This window comes from Macaca nemestrina, chromosome 19 (assembly GCF_043159975.1).
Source record: "Macaca nemestrina isolate mMacNem1 chromosome 19, mMacNem.hap1, whole genome shotgun sequence".
In the NCBI taxonomy this organism is placed as follows: domain Eukaryota; kingdom Metazoa; phylum Chordata; class Mammalia; order Primates; family Cercopithecidae; genus Macaca; species Macaca nemestrina.
Window position 1 is genome coordinate 7513338 of NC_092143.1, and position 25582 is coordinate 7538919.

Genomic DNA, 25582 nt, shown 5'->3' on the forward strand with positions numbered 1-25582 from the left:
TATCATAGTTGAATTATCTACTTCTCTCTTCACTTCTGTAAAATTTTCTCTCATGTAATTTGAAGCTTGGTTGCTAACCTCATGTATGTGTGTAATTGTTGTATCTTCCTCATCACCCTTTTATCACTACAAAACAATCTTCTGGAGTTTAGTACAGTTTTTTTGTCTTGAGTTATATTTTGTCTGACATTAGTATAGCCACTACATCTTTCTTATGGTTTGGTTTCCATTCTTCTTTTCCACGTTTTTACTTTCAGTCTGTCTGCATGTTTGAATATAAAGTGTTTCTTTTGTAGACAGTCTATATTTGTATCTTATTTTTTATCCAGTCTGAGAATCTTTGCCTTTTCATTGGGTTGTTTAATCCATTCACATTTAGTACTGTCATTGATATAGTTGGACTTCATGTATTCCATTATACTTTTTGTTTCTAAATGTCTCATTTTTTTTCTTTTCCTTCTTTTATTGCTTTCTTCTGCTGCATTAAGTTAGTGTATTCTAGTGCAACATTTTAATTATTTTAGAGTTTTTAATGCATTTTTTTCCTTTCTTAGTTGCTTTAGGACTTAAAACATACAACTTAGCTTCCCAGAATGTATTTTAGATTATACTAAATTATAGTGAGACATAGAAACGTTCTTCCTATATTCTCTCTTCCCTTTTCCAATTATATTTGTACATATTACATTTTTAAACGTTCTAATTATATTTGTACATATTACATTTTAAACATTACAAACCCAACAATACATTGCACTAATTATTACTTTATATAACTGTATGTCTTTTAAAGTGGTTGGGAGAAGAAAGGACAGCAAGTATATTAGTGTAACTTTTTATATAATCCTTCTGATGTACTATTTCTGGTTCTCTTCATTTGTTTTTCTAGATATGCGTTACCCTGGTGTCATTTCCTTACCCAATAACATTTTAGCTCCCACCTTTTTTACACTGTATTGTCACCAAATATATTGCATTTATGTAAGTTATAGTTCAGCATTACGATTATATACATAGAACATTGCTTTTTTAAAAAGTTAAGTGAAGACTGCAGAAGAAATATGCCACTCTACTATCCTTTGCAATTATTTACATAATCACTGTTATAGACCTTATTTACTTACCTGTTTATTATCTGTTCAATTTTTTCGTGTGGATTTGAGTTACTGTCTGAACTCACTTGTTTTCAACATGAACTGTCTTCAATATTTATTTTAAGGAAGCTCTTTTATCATTGAATTATCTTCATTTTTGCCGGTCTTACAATGTCTTTCATTTGTGAAGGTAGGTTTGCTGGATAATGGGTTTTTGGTTGACAGGTTTCTGTTGAGGTTTTGTTGTTGTTGTTGTTTGGTTTTGTTTTGTGTTGCTGTTGCTTGCAGCACTGCATGTGTCATCATGTTGCCTTCTGGCCTCCACTGATGATGACTCAGCTGTTAATTTGATGGAGGCTCCTTTCTGTGATGAGGTTTTCTTTCTCTATTGCTTTCAAGATGTTTTATTTTTTTTTTAATGTTTTCATAGTCATATGTCTTTGCGTGGATCTCTGCATTTATCCTATTTGAAGTTTGTTGAACTTGGATGTGGGTTTTCTAATTAAGTTTGGGAAGTTTTAACTCCTCTAGGTTTTTTGTTGTTCTTTTTCCTGTTACTTTCCATCTCTCCTTTGTTTCTTATACACCCATTACATTACGTTAGTGTGCTTGTTGATTTGCCACACTTTTTTTTTTTCTCCTGAGGCTGTTATTTTTCTGCCTTCTTGTTTTGAAACTCATATTCCTATTGCACTATTCTCATGCCTCTGTCTTTATAAAGTTAGCTGATACTTTCTTTTTCCAGCTGAAATGTACTGTTGAGGCTTCAGGAAATTATCATGTTAGTAATTGCACTGTTCAATTCCAGACCTTCCCTTTTTGTATGATTTATATGTCTTTATTAATATTCTCTATTTGATGAGCATTGTCCTCATTTTCTTGAGCTTCTTCAATCTTAGTTTGCTTTAGTTCCTCAGACATACTGATTATAGCTGCTTTGAAATCTTTGTCAACTCTGATATCTGGCTCCCCAAAGGGTCCTTTTGTTGCCTGCTTTTTCTTTTTTCCTATATATACGCTTTGCTTTACTGTTTCTTTACATGCCTTACACCATTGTGTTGAAAATCACATGTTAGTAGCATCTCTGAATACTAACTTCTTCCTCCCAGGACTTGTAGTTTTCTTGTTTGTTTCTAAATGGAGACTTGGCCAGACCATTTTAGTGAAGCCTCTGATGCTGCCCCACAGAGGCCACTGCCTTGGGCTTCGCACCAGCAGCCTTGGGCAGCACGGTTTTAGCAGGGCTCTCTGTGCCTCTCTCATTTCCTGTTCTCTCTATTTAGCTATCACCTCTGTTTGTATAGCAGCCAGTTGTTAGTCTCCACCGATTGTCGACTGATTGCTCTACTGCTTTCGACAGTGCCCAAGATCATAAACTGTTCAACAGTCTGGTCAATTAAATTTAATTAATTGCAAAGGTAGTCCTTGAGTCTTGCTTTTGTGAGTTGTTATAACCCAGGAGGACTCTCGTTAGCTGTTACTCTCTTAGCTTGTTCTGTTAAACTTATCGATGTCCCAAGGTTCGTGTTATTGCTCTTAAGACACTAACGGTCTCTTAATTGCATACTGCCTCTTAAGTGCATAAAGCGCCAGATATTCCCAGGTGGTCTCCCATCCAAGTATCAACCAGGCCCTCTTAAAACACTAAGAGGCAGTTAGTGTCTTTAGAGCAATAAGACAAACCTTAGAATGTCTAGAAGCCTGTGCATATCACAAAATCTCCATAGTTTTTGAAATTATCGTTAGGCTTGAGTTTCTCCACACACCATTTCAAATAAACTAACTTTATTTAGGGGAAGCTATAATCCTTTCTGTACTTGTAGCCTTGCTCTCTTTCTGGGCACAACTTCTCCACCAGTGCTCTGGATGGGGGCAGGAACAGTGGCGCAGGTCTCTTTATGCACAGAGTACTTGGGTGAGGTTGCTAACATGTGGTGTTGTCAACTTGCCACTCCAGGCAGCTCTCCTGTGTCAGCAAACTTGGGTAAGCATGATCCAGGCTTGGCATTCTCCACTGGAGACACCTTGTGTTGAGCTCCTGACCTCCAAGTTGAGGCTCAGAGGAGGAACCTCGGGAGCCCCAGACATCTCAGCCACTCAGGCCAGAAAAGAAGCATGTCCAACATGGACCTGGTTGAGAAATGCTGGTAGCTTTCCCCTCCTAAGGAGATGCCATAACTCACTTAACTGGGAGCTGCAGGGAGAGGGTGCCCTGCGTTCTTTTCCACACCTCCCTGAGGAGGGCTCCCATCATGGTGAATCAAGAGTGAAGGAAGCAAGTCATGGCTCAAATGCCACAGACTCTCACTGTTCCTAAGGACATTTAGTAGACTGGTTTATATAAATACCTCTCCACTTGATGTACACCGTTAGGACAATTTCTGGAGTTTCATTAAACCAGGCTTTGATTGGTTGAGTTTTTAAAATAATTTTCTAACAGTTGTGATTATTTCGTTTGGGAAAGAGTCCATGCCATCATTCCATGAGTGTGTGTCTTCGGATTGAATTGAATTTTTCTGTGGTATCAGAATATTATTGTTACTTTATAGATAGGGGTGTGTGTGTGTGTGTGTGTTTTAAGCTGCGATGCTGGACAATGGGGAGGGGGGCTATTTTTAAGACTGGTCAGTGTGTTTTTTGTGAAAAATGAGACCTTGTATTTATTTTTAAATACTTTCCTAAGCTACGATAGATAGAGAGAGAGAGAGAGTAGTAGAGGATAGAGAGAGTGTGTGTTTGTGTTAGTGTCTGTGTGTGTGTTTGTATTAGTGTCTGTGTGTGTGTATTTTAAGCTGAGATGCTGGGCAATGGGGAGGGAGGGCCATTTTTAAGGCTGCTCAGTAGTTTTCTTGTGAAAAACGAGACCTTGTATTTATTTTTAAATATTTTCCTAAGCTACGATAGATAGATAGATAGATAGATAGATAGATAGATAGATAGATAGATAGATAGATAGTAGAGGATAGAGAGTGTGTGTGTGTGTTTGTGCTAGTGTCTGTGTGTGTGTTTGTATTAGTGTCTGTGTGTATTTTAAGCTGAGACGCTGGGCAATGGGGAGGGAGGGCTATTTTTAAGGCTGCTCAGTGGTTTTCTTGTGAAAAACGAGACCTTGTATTTATTTTTAAATATTTTCTTAAGCTACTACAAGCCCGTCAAAATTCTGTGCTCAGCCTGCTTTATTTAAGTTTTAATGCACATTTTGACTATAATATTAATTTTTGCCGTGTTGCTTCTCGTTTTGTCCGTTTGTTGTTTTCACTCTCTCCAACCCGTAGAGAAGAGGAAGACCAGCCTGCTGGACCAGCTGACCAACACCAGTGGGACTGTCATTGGCGTGACTTCCTGCATCGTGATCATCCTCATTATCATCTCTGTCATCGTACAGATCAAACAGCCTCGTAAAAAGTATGTCCAAAGGAAATCAGACTTTGACCAGACAGTTTTCCAGGAGGTATTTGAACCTCCTCATTATGAGTTATGCACTCTCAGAGGGACAGGAGCTACAGCTGACTTTGCAGATGTGGCAGATGACTTTGAAAATTACCATAAACTGCGGAGGTCATCTTCCAAATGCATTCATGACCATCACTGTGGATCACAGCTGTCCAGCACTAAAGGCAGCCGCAGTAACCTCAGCACAAGAGATGCTTCTATCTTGACAGAGATGCCCACGCAGCCAGGAAAACCCCTCATCCCACCCATGAACAGAAGAAATATCCTTGTCATGAAACACAACTACTCGCAAGATGCTGCAGATGCCTGTGACATAGACGAAATCGAAGAGGTGCCGACCACCAGTCACAGGCTGTCCAGACACGATAAAGCCGTCCAGCGGTCAGTATCAATAGATTTTTTGATGACAACTATAACCTGAGGACTGAAATACTTCCAGAGTATTGTCTTCTATTTTGTCTTCATATTTCAGTTTCCCTTTAATTAATGATTTAAACCCTAGTTTTCCAATAGTTCCCCTCTTCTTTTTCCTTTTCACTGCTATCCGTATTCCTCCTAAACCTCATACATGTGCAGGATATGTATATGTGTGTGAACACACGTGCACACAGAGACCAAAGATACGTTATTTATTTCTAAACATATACACATATTTATTTTATAAAATTATGGCTTTTAATATATAATAGATTTATAATGCAAACTTGCTTCCATGTGACCATTGCTCCCATCAGTATTTATATATTTTGATACGAAATGATATTTGAAAACGATTGCCTTACCAAGATGGCTCACCCATCTTGATGAACAATTTTAATCCTGAAGTAACATATTTTTCAATATAATGTATTTATTTTTGGTAGGAACACAAAAATACTTGTCTTTCACATGTTACATAATGTTTATATTAGAAATTGCATAGGATAGTGCAGTGTATTCATCATTTACACTTAAATGTTGTTAGAAACAGTAGAAACATTTGATTTATTTTCCTTTAACTATAAATACAATATTATCTGTGTTGTATTATTAGCCTTAAAATGAGTAAAATTTTTGAGAAAAATACTTAAATTTAGGAAAAATTATTTTAAATTCTGAAATCTTGTCAACTTATACTTCGTTTTGCATGTTTACTAGCATTCCATTTATTTTATACATTGTGACATACTTTCTCCATTCATGATACAGTCTCAAAACCTAAAATACTTTAGTTGGTTTGATATGTTTTGCATGCTGACATAAGTCTATTTCCACAGTTTTCTGAATTTTAAAAATGCTTTTGAGTAAATATTTGTATACATATATTTTTTGTGCAAATAGTACTTTGTTGAATGAAATAGCCGTAACATTCCAGGTTCTGCCTCATTGGGTCTCTAAGCAAACATGAATCTGAATACAACACAACTAGGGTCTAAAAAGAAAATTCAAGGTAAGCAGATGCCCTTGGTTCCTTTTCCTACTTTGTCGTATTCTGTTTTGTTGCAACTGTCTTGTAGTTTTTTAGGGAATGTGCTATTTATCCATTATTTCTTGAGATATGTGTTTCATGACATTTCATGATTAGAAATACAATGGGTTCAGTGTTTATAGGAGAGATGATTCTCAGGATACGTCCCTTTAAAACAAATCTTACTATTCTTACCATCAAGAATTGTACTAAAATGTAATTTAGAAGGACATCAAATTAATCATCTCAATTTTACATGTTTTAAGGTACAGATAATAAAATTAATGAACTTTCTCCAAAGAAATACTAGAAAAAACCCAAGGTTTTCAAACTAAGAAAATAGAATATTCAGTCTCAGTGTAGCTGAAGTTAATATTTAAAACTGGTAACTACTTTATGTAATTTGGCAACATTCTACTCAAAATTCATACACTAAATATTTTTGGTACTTACACAATTTATAAACTCTTATTTTTGCATGAATATGTAGCTCATCTCATCAAAATTAGATGTAGCATGCCGTGTCAAATTTTATACTATAAAATTTGAATGCAAAAGGTTTCATTAATCCCAGTTGTCCTTGTGTACATCGATTTTGTCACCGGGTATCACAATGGCTTTAGTTTTTGCTCTTGATTGTCTATATCTATATTAGCCTAATTTGTCTCCAGTTGAATTTGCTTGACAGCTAATCTCTTCTAAACTTCTCAAGCCTATCAACTATTCTTGAACTAGGTGAATGCATTAATAAATTGGTGTATTTGTATGCATTTTTCATTGGGAGAAAATGTTTTAACTGTTTTTTATTTTCAGAGAAGAACTATTTATACAAACATGGGGACTGAAAAGAAAATTCTGTAGTGAATTGTGAAAAGTGGACATATTTCTAAATTCATTCCACTGCCTTTATCCAAACTTAAGAATTACAGACATTTGTTATTCCTTCGGCAAGACATCCCCGCTGCACAATGATATGTTCATTTCGTAATTTGGTTGCTGGCCACCAAGTGCTCCTTAGTTTTTAAATACATTTTGAGATTAACTGGAAACTTGAAGAAGAAATTAGTTCCCGATTAAGACTATCCCAACTTTATTTTTATTGTCAGTTTCACTTTTGTTTCTATGTTGTTTTATGTCTTTGTTATATAATTGTACATTGTGTGATATGTGAAAAAAAACACGAATTCAGATGAACTTTGTGTTACATGTACATTGTTTTCATTATATAGACTGCTTGAGAATAGTGCGTTCCTGAATGATTTTGAACATGCTACAGTGAAAAGTGACAGTGTGGACCATGGAATCACCAGCTAGAGGTTATGGACTATACACACCTATTATTATGTTCTGATTAAATAACAGGAAAAAGTAACAAGTAAAATTACTAGATTGCAATAAAAAATTTCATTTTTTGGTCTTTCCTATATACCCCTGATTTCCTTTTTGTTTTATATCAAAGAAAGTACTGAGTTTCAGAAATCCTTTTTGAAGTCAGGTATTTTACCATTCATACTCTACAGTAGAAATGTTTTTGATTAAGCACTCAGCAATATGACCAAATTGCCAGTTTGAGAAAATACCCTGCATGTCAGTCCTGGATATTTGAGTTGGGAAAATATCCTTTTTGTTAGACACATTGTAAAAAGCATGCATTGTCAAAGACTGTTGTTACTCTTCCATTTCTTTATGTCATATGCTTGCTACTTATGACTTTTTATATAACTATATATAAAATGTATAATAATTTCCTAATTTGAGTTAAGAGAAATGTTTTCTTCCATTAGAGTGATTAAAAAACTGACTTACATAAATACACATTTTATATCAACTCTTTCCACCTTTTAGCATACAGGATGTCCTTCAGTATTGAGGTTTACTTCCCAAAATATTTGGCTTCTGGAAGTTTAGGGGAATATTTTCTTCTTTTAGAATAGGGAACTCTTTTTTAAACTGCTTTAAAATCACAAGCCCTTTTATTAACTAAACTACACCATTATGAATTATTCTTATTCTCAGGCACACATAATACACCTGAAAGCTCAGTGATTATGATGTGTTTAACATAAAGTAAAATCCCAAAATATATTTTATTGTTATTAAGTTATATATACACTCTGTAAAGTTTGATTTGGTGAGTGGCTTTTTTTAAAATATTCAGTGTGTAATCTGACAAAATAAATTTTTAAAATAAGAGTTACTATCAGTATATATGCTTCCCAACATTTTCAAAACTACTGAATTCTCCAGGTTGAAAGAACACTGTCCTTCCACTAGCAGAGCAGTCTGGCCTAGTAAAATTTGGACTTTGCAATTCAAGCAGGCTTTGCAAACTAAATAGATGAATTACTGTTATACTTCCCTACTAGGAATTCAATGTCATATATGTTAAAAAATAAATAGAAAATAAAATAAAATTTTGTAATAGAAAAGTCAGAGAGTTATCATAGCCATTATAAAAACTCTATCTTGAAAAGATGTCAAGCTACAGAATCACTTCAATGAATTTGATAAACTAGGGAATACAGAAAAGGTATTGAACATGACAAATAAAGATTATTTTCCATTGTTATGCTACATAGTTTTATACACATTGCTTATGATAAAATGTACCGTTTTTATTTGGCTTGACTGGTTTATTTTTTACCATGGTTCCTTTTTTGCCCTTTAATTCAAAGTTAATACACCAAAGATTTTTTTAAAGAATTAATCATATTTTCTATTGTTTTCTCTATTTAAAAATCTTCAGAGGACTCCTTTCCCTTTGAATGATAATATCAAAAGTATGATATAACTGTCAAGATGTTTTTATTTGTAACAGCAACAAAAATAGTGAAATAGGTGAACACTTTACTATTAATTTGTTCTGTAACTGTCTGGAATGTCTGTCCCCTCCATTTTCTCCTAAATATACAGAATGCTGATTCCCTGATTAAAAGGTATTTTCACCAGAAATCCACTCGTGGAGACTTAAAAAAAAAAAACACGAAATGAAGTATAATAATAAGAATGGATAGCTCACATATATTTAACACACAGCAGCTTCATGGGAAAACAAATATATTTTAAATGAAGAACAGGCCTCCTCAGTGATAACTCTAAAATTTCTCAACAACATACAGACACAGACTAATCATAAAAGAAGACAATGACGATGCCTGGGCAGTGTCTGGAGGTCTCCTTTTCTACTGGCATTCACTCTAGATGCTGAAACTTGGGAGTGCAGGGCTCCGGCAGAGCTAGGAGATGTTCTCTGGAGGGCTCTGGTGGTGCTTATTGATCAGTCAGTATGGAGATGTGTCAATATATTAAAAACTATTTAGTAGCTATGTCAGATCTTATCACCTGAATGCAACCTTTGGCCCACATTCTAAAGGTGGTGACACACATAGATAAGGAATGAGATGTTTCAAGACTTTTAAGTCATGTTATTTTAATAAATGATTATATTTTTTGATAAAGTGAATTCAAATATTACCAACCCAAGTGCTTTACTGATTTAAGAAGATGATTTCAAATAATGTATTAAGTTAGCCTCTGTGTTAATTTGATAAAGCTATTGTTTTTCATTTTATTTTTTCAAGTTTTAATTCACTTTTCAAAACCATGGCCGCATATAATCACATGCAATGCGATGAAGCCCCATATTAATTTTCGAACTTCTGTCCAAATGTATTGCAGTTCCCTAATTTCAAGGTTCTAATTGGGAAATATGATTTCTTTTGTATCTGTTTTTTATATACATATCAATTTTAAGCATTAGCTTGCAAAATAGACATATGTTGTGTTTGATTTGCCATAACGAACTCGAATTTGATTTTGTAACTAAAATGTGGCTATCCACATAATTGGCGATCAGTGTCTTTGGGCATTTAATGGAGAACAAATCACATTGTGGTGATGCTGGTTTTTCTTTTTCACATTTACTTTTGCTCTAGAAGTATTTCCATGAGTCTGATGACTCCATCAGTTATGATCCTCAGCGTTTAGTAACTTAGACCGTTGGCATAACTTTAATATTCACTTAAGCTTCTGTATCATTGTTTTTCTGTATTTTTCCCTTAGGAATTTAATTCGGGTCTCAAATTTTATAGCTTTAAAAAAAATTCCGTGAATGGGTTTTCCTCAGCCTCAGAATATCATGATAAATTACAACGGCCGGGCGTGGTGGCTCACTCCTGTAATCCCACGACTTTGGGAGGCCGAGGCAGGCGGATCACGAGGTCAGGAGATCCAGGAGAGCGAGACCATCCTGGCTAACATGGTGAAACCCCGTCTCTGCTAAAAAATACAAAAAATTATCCGAGCGTGGTGGGGGGCACCTGTAGTCCCAGGTACTCGGGAGGCTGAGGCAGGAGAATGGCGTGAACCCGGGAGGCAGAGCTTGCAGTGAGCCGATTTCGTGCCACTGCACTCCAGCCTGGGCGACAGAGGGAGACTCCGTCTCAAAAAAACGTAACAACCAAATAAAAATTAAATAAATAAACAAATTACAAGATATGACCCTGGTTCCTATTACCTTGATTAAAGTGATGGCAATTAATTTACTGATGTTTTGTCAGTGAAATAAATAATAACATCTCATGAAATTTGTGTGTCTCTGTGATGAAAATGAGTCATGTCACATTCCCTCTGAAGGGAAGTTAAATAAACAACGTTTTTAAAATTCTCTGAATTCTATATAAATATGCTTTGAAAAGTGAGTTAGGGCTTTGTCTAATTGCATTAGGCGAGTTAGCTTCGGTGCCATTTTTCTTTGTGCACTTTTTCCTCCATGGATTCGTTTCTATCTATCGCAGTCTAGCACAAATGACCCAGCCGAGAAATCGTAAAATAGATTCACCAACAAAAGAAACAGGTCTTGAGTTAATTATCAATCTCTATGCATTTAATTAATATTTCCCAAGCCCATCTTAAGGGTGTAATAAAGTAGAAAAATAAAAATATATCGTTAAAATAGCCAGAAATGTTTTTATAAATAATCCTGTTAAATAAATCTGAGGCCCTTTGTTAATTTACAATTATCATGATTCATTTTATTAATAAACTTGTTTGAATTGTACTGCAAATTTATCTAACTGAATTGTATCATCAAAATAAATCAAACAGGGTAATAAAAATAACAATTATAGGTGAGTGATGTCAGACACTCATAAAAACTCATCATTTTCTTATAGCCTCTGGTTCTGTACTTTCTTGTGTATTATTAAAGAGGTAAATGCTCTCTTCACATGCCTCTAGTTCCTCAGAGGTAGGAAAAATAAACTCCACCTGCTTTGGACTTGTGTATTGGCTTGGGTTGGTTTTCAGAATGTCCTTATTCCTGAAACAGTGTGATATGTAGTAAAACTACTCCTTTATATCTATAACTCCTGTGCAGCCCACATGTTCTTTTTTGTCCCCACCTTCTGCCATCTTTCCAACCTCTGAGGCATGCTATTTTATAGTGGTTTGCTCTTCGAAAAATTGTTTTTGTGCCCTCTTAATAGTCACAGATACTGACACAAAACTTAAAAATGACCAGAAAACATAATGTATACATTATTTAAAATAAAACATTCTTTTTATATCACATTATCAAATTTGTACTCTTTATTCAGTTTCCCACTAAGTGCGATACCAGTAGAGCCAGGCTGTTTGGAGCTTGCACAGTCTGTCTACCAAGCTTCTTCCTAAGTACTTCGAGGGTAAAATGAAGAAGGCAGTCTAGGAAGGGACACAATTACAGAGCCTTGTAGAAGGCAGGCTGCTCACAGGAGCTGTATAAGGAAAATTAAGGCCAACATTATGTGCTGTGTTGGCCATCTTGGAAAGCTGATTGCATAACCCTGGTTACCTCTTCCATCATCTTCCGTGGAAGATAAAAATTCAAATGTTAATCCAATAGACATGCTATTTTATCATGAAGAAGCTTGTAGCAAAAACCTGAGAATATAGGTATCTTCTTAAGAAGATCAAGAGAGGCTTTGTGAATAGCTGACCTTCTAAGCAGGTCTCGAGGGATAGAGACAATGGTCAAATAGTAGTGCAGGGAGAAATTTCCACCTAGAGTAATTTCAGCAGATGTAGCATCAGAAGATCATTTAATTGAGCTGGTTGGAGCATAGACAGTAGGAGTAATACTAAGTATATTTGACAGAGTAGGTTTGAGTTTGCCTCATGATTTCTGAGTGCATGGAATGCTATCCAAAGGAATTTACATTTTATTCAAGGGAGAATATTTTAAGATCTCAGCAGAGTGGGACTTAAGATTTCTACTTTCAGTAGAAGCCTCTGACAGGGGTATGTTTGCTGAATTGAATGGGCGTGAAATGCAGTAGAGTCAAAACTGTAGAAACAAGACGAGAAAGAGTAACTGGCAGATTGCTAGATATCCAGGAATATTTTTGTCTGGTTTTTTATTTCTATATTGTTTCAAGGTTGTGGTTGACTAGCGAACATACTGAGTGTCACATGACAAAACACCATTTTGAGTGTTTTACATGTAATTTTTTTCCTTGGTCATCTTAGCAATTCTATGACTAATTAATAATAATAATATTTGTTATTTATTGTACAGATGAGGAAACTGAAGAGAGTTTTAGTAACTTTTTAAGATTACACAATAAACAATGATGAATCAAGCTTTGAAGTCAACTTCACCAACCACAAGATCAACCAACATTCTTCACCAATGTGTAATATAACCACGTTAATATTCAACATAGTACGTACTGCTGAAGGAAGTTGATACTTATTCATATTAACCCCATAGTTTTGTGTTTCCTCATCTGTAAACGTATGTATTATAACACCTTCTCTCCACCTTACAGCGTGTGAGGATCAAATGACCATTCATTGGAAGATATTTTTTATATCCTATAATGCATTATAAAAATAAATCATTTTTCCTAAATCTTGTGTAAACTTCATTTTATGATCGACATGGAACAAAAGTATCATCTATAAAGAGCAGCAATGTAGAGTAACCTCCCTCTGAACTTGTGCACAGTAAAAATGACTTTCCCAACCCAGTGACTCTGTCTGGATGATATTTCCTCCAGTGCTATTTTGTTGCATCATCGTATCAAAGTGCTATTGTTCATTATCTGTCATTCAACATTGAATGCCAGAGGTCCTAAGTAACCCCCAAAGCACTCATCATGAAGTATACATAGAAATAGCAACACTGGAAAGCAAATGTTGTATTTCAGTCACAGATAATTGTTTGGCTTAAATTCATGTAATAGCATCCTGGTGGATAAGCAAGGAAGCAGACAGTTGTATAGGTAAATGCAGTTTCATAAGCAACATTACAATATAAAAAAGTGGTATACTGCAGTGAAAATCAAATTTAGTTTTATTTCATACTATTTATGTGCTCTTTAAAAATCTATTTGAATCCTCTGAGTTTCACTTTCTTCTTTTCTTCTTTCTTTCTCTTTCTTCTTCTTTCTTTCTTTTTTTTTCCTCTTTCATTTTTGAGACAGCATCTCACTGTGACGCCCAGGCTGGAGTACAGTGGTAATATCTCGGCTCACTGCAACCTCTGCCTCCTAGGCTCAAGCGATTCTCATGCCTCAGCCTCCCAAGTAGCTGGGATTACAAGTCTGCACCACCACCCCTGGCTAATTTTTGTATTTTTAGTAGAGATGGGATTTTGCCATGTTGCCCAACTCCTAGCCTCAAGTGATTTGCCCACCTCAGCCTCCCAAAATGTCAGGATTACAGGCATGAGCCATGGTGTCTGGCCCTCACCTTCTTCACTTGTAAAATTGAGAAGGCTACACCTAGTGAAGAAGGTTTCTGTTAACATTAGAACTGGGCCAGACATCGTGGCTCACACTTGTAATCCCAGCATGTTGGGAGGCTGAGGCTGGTGGATCATCTGAGATGAGGAGTTCAAGACCAGCCTGGCCAACATAGTGAAACCCCATCACTACCAAAAATACACACAAAAAATTAGCTGGGCATGGTGGCAGGTGCCTGTAATCCCAGCTACTTGGGAGGCAGAGGCAGAAGAATCGCTTGAACCCAGGAGGCTGAGGTTGCAGTGAGCTGAGACTGCACCATTGCACTCCAGCCTGGGCCACGGAGTGAGACTCCGCCTCAGACGAAAACAACAACAAAAAACGAAAAGTGCTGACGTGCACACACAGGCAATATGAGATCAGTGGGACCACAGTGGAGGCCATGGCACCTACACTGGTGTTCTAGCAGTTTGCTGTCCGGAGCAGGAAAAATGCCTCATGTGTTACAGTTTTCTGTACCTGTAGCTCAGGCATTCCCAACAAAAAATGATTGCCCTGTCTCAGTGATTCCAGTAGCACTACATGGTTCAGGAACAGACTTCACCTTTCAAAGATAGAAAATCAGTGAATATCAGTTTCTGAAGGATTATTAAGACACGACTACATGGGAAAAAAACATGTAGGGGCTAGTAAGGTGGGAAGGAACCAGAATCAGACATTGCCTAGTAGCTTTTAGTGTGCCACCATACACTGTAAGAGAGAAGATAATCATACTGGAAGAGGCGCCAACACAGACTATCAGTAATGGGTAATTGAGAATTGCTCATTTCTAGAATATGTGCTCGGAGACAGGCATCAGAACAGACCAAGCTACGTATTCTTCAAAATAACAAGGTGCATTTATATAATTGGTAATCAATATGTGTTGCTACATGAGCGCAAATGAGTGGAAAAATTACATTCGTTAAATTTCTTTATTCCTCACAGAAGCTTATCCCTGACACCAAGGCCTATCCATGTATAAACTATTATAATTATAGAGAAGACCAATTCTTTGTCATGAGAACACATGGACATACAGAGGAGAACCAAACAGCACTGGGGCCTCTCCGATGGAAGAGGGTGGGAGGAGGGAGAAAGTCAGGAAAAATGACGAATGCGTGCCAGGCTTAATACCTGGGTGATGAACTAATCTGTAAAACAAACACCCAAGACAACAAACCTGCACATTTACCCTGAACTTAAAAGTTTTTTAAAAAGGGAATAGTGGCCAGAGTTGTAATTCCAGTTGCCTTTTCTCTTCTGTCTACACTCATTCAATATTTTTATAAATGTATATTTTCATTTTCATGAATTGCCATAAGAGGGAAAAAGATGGTATTTCATGGAGATAGTTTAGCCAAAGCCTACGTATAAAGTTATAAAAAAGCTTTGAAATTGCCAAAAGTTTTGTAATTTTAGTTGGTATTCACATTTGCAATAATTTCCACTTCTGTAAGTTAATGGATTAGAAGTCTTCAAAGACACGTATTTTCAGTCTTTCTTATGAATCTGTATTTTGAAAACGGAATCTGCAAAGCACAATATTAAATCACTATTAATTTAGAAAAACATAGAAGGGACCCATGTAAAAAATTAAGCGGGTTACTCTTGTCATTTTATATTAAAATACAAGCCACAAAATACGTAATTCCTAAAATATGAATATCTCAATTATTTCCTAGGTTTTTTTTTATATTTTCTAGACATAGGACAATAACATCTTTAGCTCTCAAAATGAATGTGGTTTTATTGTTCATCAAGTTGGAAAAAATCATTTTTCTAAATATATGTAATCATAAATATAATTCAAAATCAAATTTAAAATATTAATTGAGGCCGGGCGTGGTGGCTCACGCCTGTAATCCCAGCACTTTGGGAGGCCGAGACGGGTGGATCACGAGGTTAAGAGATCGAGACCATCCTGGCTAACACGGTGAAACCCCATCTCTACTAAAAAATACAAAAAACTAGCCGGGCGAGGTGGCGGGCGCCTGTAGTCCCAGCTACTCGGGAGGCTGAGGCAGGAGAATGGCGTGAACCCGGGAGGCGGAGCTTGCAGTGAGCCAAGATCCGGCCACTGCACTCCAGCCTGGGAGACAGAGCGAGACTCCGTCTCAAAAAAAAAAAAAAAAAAAAAAAATTAATTGAATAACAAAGGATGTACAAGATTTTTGTTTATTTAAGCACAGAAAAGATGCATTACCACTAACAGTTTCCTTTCTCATCAGCATTATTACTCTAAGCAATTAATGATACATTTCCCTAAAATGTCTATAATTTGGGAAGCTCCATCAGCTAGAATGCTATTCACAAATTACATATTAACATTATAATATAATTATTATTTTTACTTATACTGTGGTCATACTGTTTCTTAGTCAATAGGTTGTTCAAATCATAGAGACATGCTAATTTTAATGTAAAAGTTTCTGAGAACCCACCTAAGCAGCTTTTTTAGCCATATGCACAATGATAGGTGGTAAGCAAACTCCGAAATAGCAGGGAATTTTAACAGAGAATTGGAAATTGCAATTTTCAAACATCTTTTGCATTCTCACTCAAAATGAAAATGATAATCGATTTATATACATTCTATTCTCATCAGCCTGATAATCTGGCTTTAATCAATTTCAAATATACTTTATTCATAATTTATTTATTTGCTATTTATTTTTATTAAAAATAAAAGAACAATATTTTAAGAAACTCTACCCCAAAATATTATGAATTCATTTAATCTCTAGTACTCTGTATTGTTCCTCCATAAGTTTTTTTTTTTATATAAATACCATTTAAACAGCATTTAAATAATGGGGGGAGGGGAAGGAAGTTCAGGATGTTCCCAATTATTTATTAATATCAAAATTGTCTTTAATAATATAACTCTTTATAACTCTAAAATTCCAGTTGTAAAGGCAAAACACATCTTGGGACAATTAAAATTGTTCTTACATCATCGTAACAAAATAAGAATATTGAATTTGTGCTAAACATAGTAGATACACACATAGAGTTTGGGAAATCACAAGCCATAATCACTAGCTACTGGAGGATAAATAAGAAAAATGTTTCTTGTCTAATTGAAGTTGAATGAAAATTAAACCACTTAATATATAAATCGCTATTGGTTCAAAATATTTTATTAAGAAAACAAAGTTCATCATTGCTTATCTGTATTTTCAACTGGATTTTGTATTACAGCGGACTACTTGTGATGTGCTTTGCCACATTTAGGTTACAATAATAATGTTCAACTGAAGATAAGAAAACCTGTCTCTCTTTCTCTCCTTCCCCCACTTCCTCCTTTCCTCATTTATTCCCTTCCTGACTCCCCTTTCATTTATTTTTAGTCCTTTAAAATAACAATTGCCTGTGGGGTTTTTTTTTTTTTTTTGCTTGCTTTAATTTGCATGGCTATGTCAATTACTTTTTCATATCAAGAAATATTCATGATTTTATCGTATTCCTGACTCTCTACACTGATCCACAGCAGACGCATTTTTGTTTGGCTAATTTGTAACTATTTTGAGTCCTGAGGCATAAAGATTACTCTTGCCATCTGTTTTCAATGTAACCTTTTCATATGTCTTTAATGATTCAGTGACTTGGTAGGGAGGGAAGATAATCATGGGCTTATTCTGTCATCTGAAAGGTAATTAAAATGACTAACTAAATCATTCATTTTAGCATATATCTTTCCTACCAGAGTACCAGTTCATTGAAAAAAAGTAGAGATCTTTCTCATTTTTATATCTCCAGAATATAGCATCATTCCTGGGATATACTGGATGCACAGTGAATACTTTTCTACTGAATGAAAAAGTATTTCATAATAAAGAATCATTATGGGGCAAATTGAATGTTAAGGTGCTAAGAGAGTCAAAGTGAGTGACTATATATATATGATCCACACTGAGAGCAACTATCAACATGAAATGATTAGAATTTGAGACAGTTAGTGAAGGATGTATTGGGCATAAGGGCTGGTGTGATGAGCATAAAAATGTATAAGAAATGGGAATTAAAACAAACAAAAACCACTGTATATATGGCACAGCCAGGCTTCAAACAGCTGCAAGACCTTTCTAATATATCATTTCATTCTTTCTATTTTTAAAAAATAAAACAGGGAAATATTTCAACTATTCACAATGGAATTAAAGGGAAAAAGAGGTTAGAGATTTATATTTTCCTCAAAGTTTGTCGAGTAAAATTGAATTTATATTTTTTCAGATGTCATTACATTTCTTAGTGCAATACTTTGTCAAATCGTAAATTGACAGTTCAATCTTTTTGCAAGTTTGGAAAAAATACATCTAAAAACCATCCAAGAAAATATTTTGAAAACTTATTAAAAACCAACAATGCAATCACAACAAATCCCTTTTAAAATCTAACTCGCTGCCATTGTTTTTTATAGACCATTCTTACTATACCTGACTGTCAGGTAGGTAGCATAGCGTAGAAGCTGGAGCTCTGAAGCAGCTCAGCCACAGCAAATGCAAACAGGTCGTGCATCTGTTAGGAGGGCTAGGTGTTCAGCAATAGACACCTCAGATCTGTAATGTCTAGAAGTAAGCATGCATGGTGAAAATGACAAGTTGCTACAAAGTAACCTAAGTTTAACTATGGACAAGAACCTTGGGCGCATATTGGTTTGTTTAATTATATCCTGACTATAATTTTAGAGGAAGGTATTATTACATAGGCAATTTTACAACTAAGTAAACTGAGTGTCAAAGAAGTCTGCTGATTCATTCAGTCCACAGAGTCAACTGGGGATGCAGTCGCTTGGTTTCCTAATGACAAACTCATTTTCCAACAAAAGGATGACTTCATGTACAGAGCACCTGAAATGTGCTTGTGTGTGTTATACATTACCTCATTCAATCAACCACATTATAAAGTGGATAAAAATAGCCCATGATTTTCCAAGGGAATTGAAGCTCAGCGACATTGTATGACTAACTGTAAAATGGATCTTTATGAGTTCCCCAGAACAGCATCAATAGGAGATACATAGATAGATAAGAGAGGAGTTATTAGGGAAACTCACTTACACAATGATGGAGGCTGAGAAATCCCACGATAGGCTGACTGGAAGCTGGAGAAACGGAAGCCAGTGGCGTGGCTCCATCCAGGACCAAAGGCATGAGGACCGGGGGACCAGATGGTGCACATCTCAACCTCAGGCTGGAGGCCTACGAACTTGAGGTGCCGCTGATACAAATTCCCGAGTCCAAAGAGGCCAGAGAGCCTGGAGTTCTGATGTCCAAGGGCACGAGAAGATTGGTGTCACTGCTCCAGAAGAAAGAGATAATTCGTCTCTCCTCTACCTTTTTGTCCACTCCAGGATTAACGGTAAACATCCACATGGGATGAGGGACGGTCTTCCTTACTCAGTCTACTGATTCAAATGCCAGTCTCTTCTGGACAACTCCTGAAAGACACCCAGAACCAATGCTTTACCAGCTACCTGGGTATTCCATAACCTAGTCAAGTTGACGCCTAAAATTAACCAGCACAGGATGCAAAATCATTTAAATGGGCAAATAAATTTATAATACACATGTGTCTTCATCTCTATGAAAATGATTTTCCTTGTTAGTACTCCATTATTTATTGGGCTTCTCTTTATAAGTATTGTGTTGCAGTGTTTTTTTATTTTATTTTATTTTATTTTATTTTTTATTTATTTTATTTTATTTTATTTTATTTTTTTAAATAAAAAAGCTCTGCCAACACTCTTCTAGGACTGGAAAGTCCTTTCCACAGTTTGACTTCCCTCTCTGGCTATGAGTGAGAGCTTGTCAATGAAAAGAACTCACATAGGATGTGGAAGGAGAATTGGGGTGGAAGTCATCTTTCTCAGAGAGCCTTGGTAACAAGATGCAGCAGCTTCCTAGACATGTCTGCAAACTTCTGTCTTTGTTTGTTTGTTTGTTTGTTTGTTTATTTTTTTTTAAGACTCACTCTGTCACCCGGGCTGGAGTGCAGTGGCGCAATCTCAGCTCATTGCAGCCTCTGCCTCCCAGGTTCAAGCAATTCTCCTGCCTCAGCCTCCTGAGTAGCTGGGATTACAGGTGCCCACAACCACACCCAGCTAATTTTTTTTTTTTTTTTTTTTTTAGTAGAGACAGGGTTTCACCGTGTTGGCCAAGCTGGTCTCTCACTCCTGACCTCAGGTGATCCTCCTGCCTTGGCCTCCCAAAGCACTGGGATTACAGGCATGAGCCACCACCTGGCCCCAAACTTCTGGTTTTTAATTGCAGTGACTAGAAGTGGAGGCTCCAGCCTCTCAGAGAGCTCTGGCTTTGTCCTAGTCGCAATACTTACTGACCATTTATCTTATCCTTCAGCTGCCACCTTCCAGACCTTTGGTGACCCCTCTCCTCCCATATCTGCAGAAGCCCTAGTTCCTACATTAAATTTCTTATTCTTATAATGCTAAGAAAATTCTGTTTTCCTCACTAAACCAAGACTAACAAAGGTAGTAGATTTGTCCTGTGGTGTAATCCAAACTCTGATATCATCAATATAGGTACAGTGATTCTTTTCTAAAAGAAAGAGAATGGTCACTGGGCAAAACAATATATATATAATATATAATACATATATTATATATATTATAAATGGTAATATGTATTACCATTTATATATTTTATATATTTTAATAACAATTGCCATATAACAAATGTTATATGTATTTATGTAACAATTACCATATAACAAATGTTATATGTATTTATATAACAATTTACCATTATAAAACATATATATATATGTTTTAATGCATACTTATTACATAGCAATAAGTAAACTTAATTCCACCCAGTTGATTGTGGATAAAAAATAGTAAAAGGCATCAGAGAAATAATTAACATGTACAAAGAAGCCTGTAAAAATAATAAGGTGAATGCTCTAACCAAATTACTTTTACTGGTCAAGTAGTGCTTTTGGGAAACATAATTACATGCATTGGTTTTGATATGAGGTGGATTATACAATCATATGCAAAAGGATTTTTACATTATAAAAATAGAAATAGTAACAATATTTTTTATCAATATATAGGAATGAGTGTAAGGATTTAAAAACATTGATGATATTGGCTATATTAATTATTTTGAAAAATCTGTACTCTAAAGTATGTACTTTACTGTTTATTAATATGGCTACTATTTATTGAGTGTATAAAAAGTTTGAGACCACTGAATTTATAAGACGTTATATTTTTTGCAATAGGCATTTGGTGCAAAAAACATAAAAATAACACATTCAGGTAAATACATATTTAAAAAGCCTGGATTTTTTAAAATAATAAATTGCGAAGATAAAATTTTGTCAGGTATTAAGTGACAGCATATAAAACTATATATGTGACAAAAATATAGCTTCTGTGTGCAGACTATACAACCTAAACATATAAAATAATAGTAATGTCACCAACGCAGTTATAACGATGAATGCAAAGGAAGTCCTTTGAAAACAAAACTTGCTATTAAATGCTTTATTCAATTACCATTATAAAATTCAGTCCCATTTATTAGTATTCACTAAATAAAGATTAACAGCTTTCTCTGTATTATGGATATTACTTATTCTTAGTCTATCAATGTCTCTGGCAAATAAAAGAATATTTATGCCTAATACTGCTGGGAATATATTATTGAACATATTTAACTATCAATGTATGCACAAATATATTATTGGGCTCATGATAATCTGATAAAAACAGTTACATATAACCCTGTGAATGAAATAGTTGTGAATAATGCTTCTCTACACGTGAGTAAATAATGATGTGTGAAATTAAAATACAATGCATTGCATTTAATGATTTTAATAATAGGATGAAAAATAGTTCTATAATATGGTAAATGTTTATGAACCTTTCCTGAAAAATGTCATAAAGAGTGTATCTGGATCCCATTCCCAACTAAAAACGTACAGTGATAAGAAAGCCACTTCTTTCTGCCTCTACAACTGGAAATGCTGAATCTGTTGCAATGCTCACAATGATTGATGATGAATGTCACCAACTCTTCAGGGGAAATCCACCCGATAGTGTTTCCTTTCACATATGTATGAGATGATAAGGCTAAGTTTTAATGTAGAAAACTAAATAATAAAACAATTGCCTCTGTAAAAAAACATTATTGTATTTTTGGGAGTGTTCTGTCTGGGTTAATTTTACAGTTTCTATAAGATCCAGTTTTCCTGCTGATCCTTGTTGCTTAACTTTAATTTTGGCAAAAACTTTATCTGTCACTGATCCTCGGTCAACTCTTATTCGAATGAACAGTAACTGCATTACTAGTTCGGGTGACCCTTGAACAACATGAGTTTGAACCACACGGGCCACTCATAAGCCAAATGTTTTCAACCAAATGCAGATTGAAATGTAGTATTTGCGGGATTGGAAACCATCGTACATGGAGGGCCAACTTCTCATGTAAGTGAGTTCAGCTGGAATGACTGAATATGAACGAATTTTGTTATATGTGGAGGTCCTAGAACCAATCTCCCGCTTAACCCAAGAAATGACTGTATATCTATTGGGTAATGCTTACTCCTCCGGCTCTTCAATCCACCTCCCCACTACTTCAATGTAGGTATGACCACTACGTCATCAAAGTAGGATGACCACTACTTCAATGTACCAACAGATAGTATAAAAATACTTATCCCTCTAGAGTGCAAACTCCATGTAAGGAAGACACTATGTATTGTATGTCTTAATAACCACTCTTGTATAGTGTCTAAAACAGGTCCAGGTACATAGCAGAGTAGTAACATATATTTGATGAATGAATGATATAGATATGTATGATATAGAATGTATTATATAGATAAAAGATTTTGAAAAATCATAATTTATATTTAGTTTTTAGTATCAAGGAGTAAATAGGCATTTCGAATATTCTAAAATGACATCAATGATTATTAACTTTAGCCTTGTGCTTTCAATCACCAAGACTGATAACTTGGCAACGCTAAGATTGGACCCATGAACTCAATGGCTTGTGCAAACAAGCATTGATCCTCACTGTCCTTACATATCAGAGGCTGCAGATCTACGCCTGTGGCTCTCCCTCCACATTCCTCATCTGAATCTAGTCTGAAAGAGGAGCCTTTATTAAAGACACGCCATTCTCATCTGAGAAGGAAAGAGAGTTGGAGGAAATGGCAGTGATGTGTCTGAAACTTCGGCTGGCTCTTGGCTTATATCACATTTGCTCATCTTCCATTGGCCACACAGGTAACACGGCCAAACCCAGAATCAGTGGGGAGGGGTGGAAAATCATCTCATAAAGGAGAAGGGAGCAAATAGTTGAGATGATAATATAAATTGACCTCACCTCTTTATAAAATTGATCCTGTGAAGCAGGTATGTTTTATAAAAATATATCCATTTTAAGTATGGATTTCAAGGACCAGAATTAGTTATTTAAAGTGATTACAAAAATTATAAAATAAGAAAGGTCTTTGCCATTGAACACACTAAATTTGAGATTTTGCAACGAAAATAGTTGTGACTTCTGTAACTTTCATGATATTCTGGCCTTTCTGAATCTTAACGTTAGTACGGGAAAAAATTAAACTAAAATACCTACCTTATAGGACTTTTGTGCAAATTATACAATGATAGAATGTGAAAATAGTTCCCAGGATAGTTTCAGGTTTGCAGTGGAGCATAGACTCTTTCTCTCTCTCATTTTCTCTAAAATATCTCTCTTTTGGAATAAACATTTTGTTTTATTGCTTTGTTCAGTGACCTTTGGCTTTCTCAGATCTTTTTTCTCTTAGCAATTTTAACAAGGAAAAAAAAACTTAGCTAACTTATCACCAACTGGATTTGATAACTAATGCTGGAGATTTGTCATCTACCTGTAGGTTTTGAAGCTTCAGGTTACTTTCTGTAACTTCCCTCAGGTAGTATAACCTCCCAACCTAAAGCATTAGATATAATTTAAAGAGTTGTTTTGTTTTCCCCATTTTAACTCTAGAGATCTACCAGGTCACTGTCATTCCTTGAGTCTTTTCCTGTGTCCTTCTTCATAAGAAAAGGGTTGAAAGACTTGCATGAGAGCATAGTTACCAGCAGCAAGAAATCTCAACTTCTCAATTCCATTCTTAAAGAAGAACCTCTCTTTTCTCCCATCCATGGTCTTTCAAAACATCTCACACTAAAGTGACTGTTTGCACTATCTTAGATTTCTCCTGAAATAAATCTAAACTTAAAACATAAACTATAAAATTCACAAATATATGTCATATTGCACATATAAATTTAACCTAGTTTCATGACAATTTGGCACTTTGTGGCACTGCTTCTTAGGCTTTTAGTAAAAAATTGAAATTGTTTATTGGTTTGACATTTGACTTACAGTAGCAGAAAACAAATATAATCATGGTAAACATTTAAAGTGTTTTGGTGTATATAGTTATATGTGTACATATTATATATATAATGAAGTTTTATAATATATTACTTTGATTGTGCCCATGTAAAAGCATTCTCTCTCTCTCTTTTTTTTTTTTTTTTTTTTTTGAGATGGAGTTTTGCTCTTGTTGCCCAGGCTGGAGTGCAATGGCGCAATCTTGGCTCACCGCAACCTCTGCCTCCCAGGTTCAAGCAATTCTCCCGTCTCAGCCTCCTGAATAGCTGGAATTACAGGCATGTGCCACTACACCCAGCTAATTTTGTATTTTTAGTAGAGATAGGGTTTCTCCATGTTGGTCAGGCTGGTCTCGAACTACCGACCTTGGGTGATCCGCCCACCTTGGCCTCCCAAAGTGCTGGGATTACAGGTGTCAGCCACCGCGTCCAACAGCATTCTCATTTTTATATTTCAAAAATATTTACAGGGTATCCAGTTTATCCTTCAATCATAGCTTCCTACATTAAATAGTTATGAGTGGTTGAGACACCTATGTTGGGATAAAGGAATGTAAATATTAACTTTCATGATCTCATAGGAGCATATTAAATAGATAATTACAGTAGATTCAAGCTGTACTGAAAGATAAATACACTTGTATTTATACCTCATTCTGTAAGTACAAAATGAATATTGCAAAAGCAGAGAATTCTCCTTAAGAAAATCAAGAAGATATTTTCATACATGTCTGCTATTGGACTAAATTACATGCAGTGTCTTTTTCTAGTGTCATTAACACAACCATCTTCTCTATTTAGAAATGGAAAATACAGGCTCAGGTGAGAAGCTGCGTGCACATGATCCCACAGCCTGGAGGTGTCAGAGGCAGAATTCAAGTGCAGTTTACCTGGGTACAAAGCCTGTCCTATTTCCATGACTCTTAAACTGAGAGTCAAAGAAAAAAAATAGAAGATTTTTCCAGGCAAGGAAGCTTACTGAGGGTCTTCCAAGTGGGAAGATGGCTGCTGCTTGTTGTAAAAAGGAATAGGGAATTCTAGATGCTCTGCCTAGGAGGTGACACAGGACAGCGAGTAGAGGCCAGGCTATTTCACTTCAATCATGATGGTCTTGCTTAAGCGATCCTCTTGTAAATTGATATATTCACTAAACATTCACTGCCTCAGTTCAGACTTTGCCATGCACATGGTAGAGAGACAATTGTAAACAAAAGAAGAATTCTTCTCTGACTTTGAGAGGGTTATGGTCTAGAGACTAGTGGAAGAGAAGTCCTCCACTACTCACACAAACCAACGCAAGAGTGTAGAGAGAACACACATTCGGATTCTATGTGTTTGGGTATCTTTGGATTTTGGCTTGAATGTTTTTAAGACATTGAAAATGAGATGTAGATACGTGGATGGATACAAAGGGTCT

At 35.6% G+C, this 25582-nt stretch overlaps 1 protein-coding gene across 6 annotated transcripts in view; it reads left to right on the forward strand.

The window, feature by feature from the left end:
* The window catches only part of LOC105489347 (neuropilin and tolloid like 1), a 126394-nt gene extending 113393 nt beyond the window's left edge, over positions 1-13001 (forward strand). For 3 of the 6 annotated variants that reach the window (XM_071085182.1, XM_011754096.3, XM_071085185.1), the window contains exons 9-11: positions 4370-4928; positions 5902-5976; positions 6808-11565. In XM_071085182.1, the coding sequence (XP_070941283.1) occupies positions 4370-4928; positions 5902-5962 (620 nt within the window). In that variant the 3' untranslated portion in view covers positions 5963-5976; positions 6808-11565. Of the gene's footprint in view, positions 1-4369; positions 4929-5901; positions 5977-6807; positions 11566-12550 lie in introns of those variants that run through there. The other 3 variants (XM_071085184.1, XM_011754098.3, XM_071085183.1) reach the window with 2 other exon arrangements.
* The last annotated feature ends 12581 nt before the right edge of the window (positions 13002-25582 follow it).